This window comes from Centrocercus urophasianus, unplaced genomic scaffold, assembly GCF_019232065.1.
Source record: "Centrocercus urophasianus isolate 14NV4802_14NV808 unplaced genomic scaffold, USGS_Curo_1.0 seq_31, whole genome shotgun sequence".
Classification (NCBI taxonomy): domain Eukaryota; kingdom Metazoa; phylum Chordata; class Aves; order Galliformes; family Phasianidae; genus Centrocercus; species Centrocercus urophasianus.
In genome coordinates this window covers 1818497-1827795 of record NW_024884878.1, presented here as the reverse complement: position 1 = coordinate 1827795, position 9299 = coordinate 1818497, and the positions used below count along the sequence as shown (strand labels likewise).

The following is a 9299-nucleotide window of genomic DNA, read 5'->3' as shown; positions in this document are numbered from 1 at the left end:
GAAAAGAAAAGAAAAGAAAAGAAAAGAAAAGAAAAGAAAAGAAAAGAGTAAAAAACATATTAAAAAGACCCTGTTTTTGTCCCAGGGGTTGAATTAAATTAACTTCAAACTAAACCATTCTGTGTTGTATGAGACTACAGAGAAAACATCATGCTGTGTGTTATGATATGCATTCTCAACTAATTATTAACATCTTTGCATGCATATTATTATCAGCAAATTTCACTTTTTGGCTTTTATTCAAGTCCTGCTTAATAAGCATATGTTGTTTGACTATGGGAATGGGAGGGAGCACATTGTACTTGAGAATATGCTCTTTGTACTGCTCTGGACAAGAAGTCCATTTTTCTCCCTGTGAAGGCTATGCAAGTTTTGCCAATAACTGGAATAAAGCTCGGGTGAGTCTAAAAGTCTACAGACAAAACCTACAGCTCCTTAAAGCCACAGCTTCCAATGAGCTCTTAGTAGTAATGTATCAATTCTCACCTAGACATTAATCCAGTTTTCCCCTCGGTTACTTTCCAGTGCTGGAAAAGCGACTGCTCTGAAAGCTCAGGAGTATTCTTTAAACCCTCACACCAGATGTATTTGAGTATAAAAAATATCTTGTTCACTTTCACATAGAAATGGTTTTGCACATTCGTGCTGTGTCAAAAGTATTTCCAAAAAGGGCAAGTAGGTTGCTTAGTACCTGAATTTAGTTCTTAAGATCATTTGAAGCCTGGAAAGAAAAAATATGCATGGCTTGATTTGAAGATGAGTTTTCTTCATCCTTCTTCATCCTTTCCAAAAGGTATGACAATACAGAAAAAGGCTGAAAAAACTGCTTCTGTCTTTGATATGTAAGCAGCAGACCATTTTAAAAAGAAAGGGGTTTGTGCATTTAAAAATATTTCATGGTTTCTGTCATTGGCACATGATAGAGCTCTTCATTAAAGGCCATACAGTTTTAATATGATTCATATCCAATGGTTCACATAACCACAATAAGCCTTAGATCTCTTAATATGCCTGTTCCTAATGTTCTTTTTGTTAGAAGAGCAACCAAGTAGTGTTTCTTTTCTTGGCTGAGACAAATATCCCCTTTGCTTGCAGGAAATTAATGTGTATTTTCTGTACTTTGGAAAGTTTATTGACTATAAAAAAAAAGAGAGAGATGACTTTCTCCTTGCAAGCATGTGTTAGGCATTCCACAAACAAAACACTGTGTAATCAGGGCAGCGGTTGTCTTCCCGTGACACTTGAGTTTTCAGAAAAAAAAATTATGTAAGTTATAAAAAGTTTTATGTAAGAAGTTAATATTTCTGAGATTTTTATTTTTTTTTGAACGCTGCCTGTTCCATTCAACAAGGGTAACTCCTCCTTCCCAAGTTGAGAAACTGCGAGACATGCGGTACGTGTATGTGGTCTGAAGGTCAGTTATAGCATTTACCAGATGATTGAGAGTAAGTCTTACGGAAAAAGAGCAACACAGATTACTTTCTCGAGGCCAGAAGCATGAGGCAACCGCAGGGGGAACAGTTTTAGCTTAAACTACAGAACGGATCAGACTTGCATCAGCAGGCATTTAGGGACAGATGCTGGAAGCAGATCAGAGCCCCCTGGGGAAATGTGGGCACACAGCACCTCGCGGGAGATGCGCGGCGCCTGATATGACTCATTGCATAAGTGAGACAATCTTCTGATTCATATCTGGGAGCCTTCTGCTGGATTGTTCTCTCAAAGAGCGGTTGTCTTTCTGATTCGGCTCCATCAAAATAAGAACAGCATATTCAAAATAACCTGAGTTGTCTTTTTGCGTTCTCCTCTTCAGGCAGAATTCTCATTTTCTCCATCTTTTTTTACTACAAAAAATGTGTAATTAAAAAAAAATAAAAATCCTAACAACAAAAAGAGAAGATGCAATCAGAATGTCTTTCAAACCTATCTTTTACTGCAGATTTAACTCTACTGTTTGGCATCTGTTAACCAAGCCTTGATTTGACACTACGTGATCTGCAATTATTGCTGTTTTTTTCAGCCTGTCAGGGTCCTCGCTGGTTCCACTCTCTTCTGCATGTGTCTTCTGGAAACATATTTCTTCATGCTACTGTAAACTGATCCAGTGTATGACTCTTTCCCAACGAGCTGGAGAATTTGTCTGTTTTTCCAGACATTAAGGGGAACTATGGGAAATTACTGAGAACAAAAATAAAAAGTGGGTGAATTAACTGCCTGTGACCAAGTGGTCCAAACTTGGCACGAAGTATCTCAGAACAGCTGGCAGGTCCAGGGAAAGCATCCAGCTGAAATGAAATAATTGTATGTAAGTATAGAGAGATCTGGGGAGCAACTTCCAGGCAAAGCATGGCTAAAATTTCCTTTCGGTCCCACAGTGAGCATACACCTCTGGGACATGTGTGGGAGCCACTCTACTGGGTGCTGGGGATTGTCTGTTTCATTTATTTGAAGAAGTGGGATCTAGGCATCTTAAAGAACAGAAATCAGTGCACAAACATACATAATCAGCACAAAATGAAAGCTCATCTTGTACTGCACATAATTTTTCCCATTATGTTAATATTGTAGTGTACCACAAAGTAATCACCTAAGGCCTGAAAATAAGAGAGGACCAAAGCCATTCCTTGAATATTCATTGTAGACAATGCTACTTTTTCATCTATACCTGTATTTTAACAAAACCCTGAAAACATAGCATATATTTTAGATAGCTGTAAAAAATGCCTTATTTTCTTCCAATCCTCATTCATATCATATTGTATTTCTTGTTTCACCACAGAAATCCTATTTTCAAGGTCAATGGTGGCCTAGCACTGGGTGAGTGCTAGTGCTGGGCCTGTATTAAAACTAACAGTATAGGTGTAAAACCAGCTGAAATATCAATCCCAATGATGCCTGAGGGGTATTTTGTTTTAATGACTGCACATTTCAAATATGCACATTATTCTTAGGTGCTTTTGCTCATTTTGAGACGTACATTTCTTCAATGTTAAAAGTGCTCTAAAATTAATGATGAAGCGCTGGGATAACATTTTTGTATTCTGGTTTGGAACATATTGACACATGTACCATGCTGGGATGCAGCACAAAAGAAAGAATAGGACACTTAAAAGAAGGCTTAAAACAAGCCGTGATGACTGCCCTCCATTCAGAATAGATGAGAGAAAGGAGTACTTGCTAACCGATAAGAAAGTGCTTAAAATTCTTTTTTGTTTCCTCCCACTTCCTTCCACTGGTCTTGTGTTTGGTGTGTACCTTACCTTGTAAGGGACTGATTTCAGGCTTCTTGAGCTCTGGCCTTTTTCAACATCTTTACCAAGTGCTTGTCATGCTCTTGATGCCATTTTTTTTTTCAAGCATTGTGGCTTATGGATACTAACAGATTTTGTTCCATACTCATAGCCATGCATGTAACAAACCACAATTGGTGGCCATCTTATCACTCATGTCTGCAAACATCTATAAGGAAGAATAAACATTGTTTTCAGCAATAATTTTGAATCAGAACAATTCTGAATGAAAATAAACATGCAGGTTAAAAAACTATTTCATACACATGAACTCAGAGTGAACGTATCTGAGATAGTGGATGCCCCATCTGTGGAGGCATTGAAGGCCAGGCTGGATGTGGCTCTGTGCAGCCTGGTCTAGTGGTTGGCAACCCTGCACATAGCAGGGGGCTTGAAACCAAATGATCATTGTGGTCATTTTCAACCCAGGTCATTCTGTGATTCTATGATTCTATGATTCATTGCATCTGGATTCAGTCTTGAAAGGGGTATGGCCCCGTAAACTGTCCATTTGGAACAGGTAGGCTCCTTCTGCAAATACTAGGCTGAAAATTCATGTGTGTCCCCCAGTTGATACCTAGCTGTACCAAGTCTAGCTCTTTTACTTTATGCAGTCACAGTCATGGAAATGCTGACCCTTCTCCTCCAGAAACAACCCCTCTGCTTAATCAAGTTGCTGCAGCAAGCTGACCATTTTGGAGACCAGAGCCTATTTTTAATCTACCAAGGAGATGGCAAGCAGCATCAGGATGTTGCTCAGCTGAAGTGCTGATTCTCCTGCTGCAGAAAAACCCCAGAATGCATTATGCCAGCCTGGACAGTATGAGCATCTACTCACACAGGACTCTGTAATGCAGAATTACTACCACTCATCAGCTCGCTGCTGGCACTTTTGGCCTTGGGGGTTTAAAACTGATCCAGGATATTTCAGGACTGGGAGAAGGATCTCTTGCTTGTTTATCCCGAAGACCTAAATGCTAATTAGCTGGTGACTTCAGAGAGGGCAGAGCCGGACTCCAACCCAGTCCCTGGTTCTGCACTGCAGACCTCCTTTTGTTTATAAGGAAAAAAATATCAGTGAGAAAAAAATCCCTGAACCCTAACACCACAAATACACATTGGAACCTTGAAAAATATATAATTACTGTGGTACAGATTAAGGAGTCAGTTGTGTCTGTAGGCATATTCTGCTCTAGGCGTGGTGTAAGCACCAGCCCTTCACAAGGAGCAGCTAGAAGCAGGAGCAGGTTGCAGAGGCAGCATGTTGGGGCATAGTGAAGGTTCCAGAAATTGTCACAGTTTCCTTTACTTTTGAATGCATAATGCCAGTAAGAGACAACCTACTCCCCTTCCTAAAGGCAGAGGGAGATGGTGCCCAACCAAGCAAGGAAGGCCTTTCTCACTCAACTGAGGGAGGTGGGGATTTAATTTTTACCTCTGCTGCTGTGTAAGGCAAAGCATAACCTATTCCAGTATTTATGACTTCCCCAGTCAGCACATCAGTGTATTCAAGAAGTTCTGGGCAGCTCTTCTTGTGTTTATGCTACAGTCTGAAAATCTCATTAGAGAATAATCTGCATCTTTCTTTCTTTCCTGTAACACACATGTAAACTCAATTACATGAAGAAATACAACTCTACAAAGTGTATTTCTGGTGTGCAAAGTCAGATTTTGTCTGCAAGGTTTGAAATATAACTTATTCAAAGGCTGACATTCTGAGTACGCTTTCATCTAATCAACTTTCAAATACAGTTTCCTTAGACAAAATTATTGAGAAGATAAATACATTCTCTTCCTTTTCAACTGTTGGTTAAAGAATGCGTTTTAACTTTTCATTATCAATTTTCACCTAAATCCAACAAGTGTCCTGTTTGGAGAAAAGACTCCGGGTCCCCACTGAGTCTTCTGAAAACAGTGCATGCTTCACTGTGAACTCCTGAGATATTTAGATGAGGACATTGTAGAATAAACTCCGGGGGTAAGAGAGCTCTTTTGAGTGTGAATGTTTGCTATGAGTACGCTTATAACATTTAAAAAATATTTTTCCAAAGAATGCTAAGTATAAGAACACATTTTCCTTTCCAGTTTCCATTAGCTACATTCCTGCTATTCGGTAAAATAGATGATTTATTGGATGCAAACTAGGAAAGATCGATTTGATTTACATTCAGTTTCTAGGGATGATTTTCATAGTTCCAGGATGGTAAAAGTGAGTATTAGTCCAAAAATGGAAACTAAGCTTGCTTAGCCTGCACTGTGGGAGTAATTTCCAGTGTATAAGGCATCACAATAAAAAAAAATGTATCTCTTCAAAACAAATTAAAGATTTCAAAGAATCATAGAATTGCTTAGGTTTGAGGGGACCTCAAAGATCACACAGTTTCAACCCTGCCACTATGAGCAGGGTTGCCTTCCACCAACTCAGGCTGTCCAGGATCCTATCCAACCTGACTCTGAATGTCTCCAGAGATGGAGCATCCACAGCTTATCTGAGCAACTTCATCCAGCACCTTACCATGCCCTGAGTACAAAATTTCCTTCTAATATCTAACCTAAATCTCCCTTCTATTAGTTTAAAAGCATTTCCCCTGGCCCTGACTTTATTAGACTGCCTAAAAAGTTGTTCTCCCCCCTGCTTACAAGATCTCCTCAAGTACTGGAAGGCCACAATGAGGTCTCCCCAGAGCTTTATCTTCTCCAGTCTGAACAAATCCATTTTCCTCAGCCTTTCTCAATTGGAGAGAGCCCTCTGATCTTTGTGGCCCTCCTCTGGGCTTGCTCCAACAGCTCCACATCCTTGTGTTGGGGTCCCCAGGCCTGGATGCAGTGCTCCATATGGAACCTCACAGGGACAGTCTCCTCCCTGCCCTGCTCCCACCCCTCTGTTGATGTAGATCAGGATACAGCCAGCCAATTAGGTTGCAAGCAAACACTGCTGGGTCATGCCCAGCTTTCTCCCCACCAGCAGCCCAAGTCCTTCTCTGCAGGGCTGCTCTCAAGGACTTCTTTTCCCAGTTTGTTCTCATATCTGAGATGGCTTTGACCTAAGTGCAGCACTTTGCACTTGGCCTTGTTGAACTTCATTATGTTACCATGAGCCCACTTTTTGAGTCTATCCAAGACTCCCTGGATGACATCCTTTCTTCTCTTGCATTGACTGCAGCACTCAGCGTGGTGTCATCAATGGGGTGCACTCAACCACACTGTCTACATTGTTGATTGGGATATTGAAGAGAACCGGTCCCACAGTAGAGGCCTGGAGGACACCACTCATGACCAGCCTCCACCTGGACATAGAGTTCTATGGTTATGATCATCCAACCAATTCTTTATCCACTAAATAGACCAACCTTCAAATCCATATATCTCAAATTTAGTGATAAGGATTTGGTGTGATACGAGGTCAAAAAACTTGACAAATCCAGGTAGATGACACCAGTTACTCTTTCTTTATCCACCATCTGATCCACCATCTGATAAGGTGAAAGTGAAAAATCACATAAAAATTAAATATGCACTACGAATGTAACAGAAATACAGAAATTCACAGTAAAATCAAGTTTGTTTACAGAAAAAATATTTCCACCATGTCTCAAACTGCTTCATTCAAATCCATTACTCTTGTAATTAAAGCAAATTTTATAGTAGCATTAAAGCTACTATAAAACAGTTTCCAGAGACCTGCAAGACAAAACTTAGCCATATACATCCAGAGCAATTTCTATAGATTCCCAGAGCTCAGAAATCACAGGGATGGTTTCACTTACAAACTTGCTCAGATAAGCAATACTGTGACCCCTCCAGATCCTTTCAGAGTGCTTTCAGGTAGTTATTTTGCCTCAACTTAGCAAAACCAGTCTTGCACATAAATAAAGGTTTGTCTTTTCCAAACTAATCTGTTGGGGTTGAATCAATAATTGATCCTAAATGGTGAAATAAACATTTAAGAAATCTGCTCAAGCAGAACATCTCTGCTTTGTAACTTTCACAACTAAAAATTGTGCAAAATCAATAGCATAAATCATAATGAATTAAAATGAATCAGATCTCTATAAGAATGGAAGGACTTTCTCCAGAAATGTTGTGATTTTCAAGCATCACCATCTATTAAGTTACATATAGAAGTCTTTATCCGCAAATACAAAGATGGTAAGCTATATAAGAAAACCCGAAGAAGAATATGTTTACAGTTTGTAGTAATTGCTCTTTCATTGCTTGACTGTGGAATCCTAGCTATGATATGCCTTATTTGGAACTGTTACAGCTGATCACATTTATCCTTCATTTCTCTTTCTTTTCAGAGTGTGCCTATCCCAAATGTCACATCTGGAGGCCTGCTGTTTGAAACAAAGCTATTTTTAGAATCATCACAGTTTTCCAACCCAAACTATTTTGGCTGGGCTGTCTGCTCCCTGCATTGTTTTTTCCTTTTAGAAAGGGTAGTAGGAAAGGCCTATTGGTGTTATTATAAAAATACCTACAAACACCTAACAGTGTAGTTACGCTTCCCTCTGGTGCCACGTTACTTTTCCCTTCTGTTCATGACTGCTAAGTATGTCTGTGTTACCACGAATGAAGTCATTCAACTCAGAGTCTACAAAGATGCGTGCTTTCTATAGACCTGACATTACTTGAGGTTAGCCCCAGGCTGCTGTTATGGTGTTACATGAGGTCAAAACCTCCCTTACTGAACAAAGCTTTTAATTTCTTCTTAAGCATACCCAATAAGACTGCCTTCCAAGCTCTTCTCCATAAATATTTGTCATCCAGGAATAAGCCACCCTCCCATTTCTTATTTAATTATCCACATACTTCAATGGGAGAACAGGAGGCCTCCTATTCTAGTCAGAGTCCTCATCACAGGTTTGAATTGCCCGAGGAAAAAGATTGGTGTAAACACATAGTAACAGCAAGAGGCTGTATGAAAGCAGCCTTTTCCACAGACTTCTCTCTGAAAAGCAAGAGGCCCTGTGCACCAGGGCTATAGGCAACTTGAGGAGCAGCTCTTCAGATCATCCAGCAGAACATTTCACAGCCTTTAGGAGTGCATTCTGCTCTGCAATGACTGCAGACAAATGTCAGAACTGGTCATATACTAAGTGTTAAATTTACCCTGAACGGTAACGTAATTGTACCTAAGGATGCAGGTTAGTAAATTTTTGTCCCAAGGGAATCAGAATACCCCATTTCACTCCTGACATGCTACCTGTAGAAAATTAATAAGCTTACTGAACATGGCATTGGTGTAAAGACAGTAAGGCAGGAAATGTGATCACTAGCAATGATGATATACAGTAAGTTTCATCCCAAAAAAATCTTTCACTGGACATTCTCATCTATTTTCTGTGTTTGGCAATATATGTGCCTAAGAAGATTCTTAAAATTGCTAGATCTGAGACAAAGTCTATCGGTGACATCCCACCTTCCTTATGAATTACATGGCACCAGAGTGATTTTTTATTTGACGTGGTGACTAGATGACTTTATGTTAGGAGAAGATAAGAAATCAATATTTTGTTGTTATACAGGTTTTCAAGATGAATGTGTTAAAAAGCTGTATATAAAGGGACACTTATTTTTAGGTGGTCAATGCAATAAAAAGAAAACAGCAGATGGCAGCACCAGATGCGAGTGACACATCTGTTAGGATTTTAGGATCAACATTATCACCATCTGTTGTCTAAAAAACTGGAAAACATCATATACCCACAGCAAGTCATTAATACTCACACTGGCAGTAGCAAACATTTTGGTTTACGAAAAAATAAAGAGAACACATTTTGTTCTACCACAAGTCTGAGTTTCAGTAGTTCCAGACATCACTTCAGTAGTCTAAGGTGTCACAGCAGAGTCCAGATTGTATGCAAGAAACGGGATTTCTGGGCTGATGTGTTTCTTGAAACTCAATTAAGCATGAACTGTTATTTCTTTTACACAGTCAGACATAACTAACTCAGATGTGTTCATGCATTCTTGATGAGAGGATAATTAATGGAAGAGGATGCTTAA

General features: G+C 39.6%; 1 protein-coding gene across 1 annotated transcript in view; it reads right to left on the bottom strand.

Moving 5' to 3' along the window:
• LOC122165966 (zinc finger protein 474) overlaps nucleotides 1-6564 on the bottom strand; it is a 7060-nt gene extending 496 nt beyond the window's left edge. The window contains 4 exon segments of the mRNA XM_042829384.1: nucleotides 3261-3303; nucleotides 3305-3352; nucleotides 3354-3442; nucleotides 6495-6564. Coding sequence (XP_042685318.1) covers nucleotides 3261-3303; nucleotides 3305-3352; nucleotides 3354-3442; nucleotides 6495-6564 — 250 coding nt within the window.
• Nucleotides 6565-9299: the final 2735 nt, after the last annotated feature.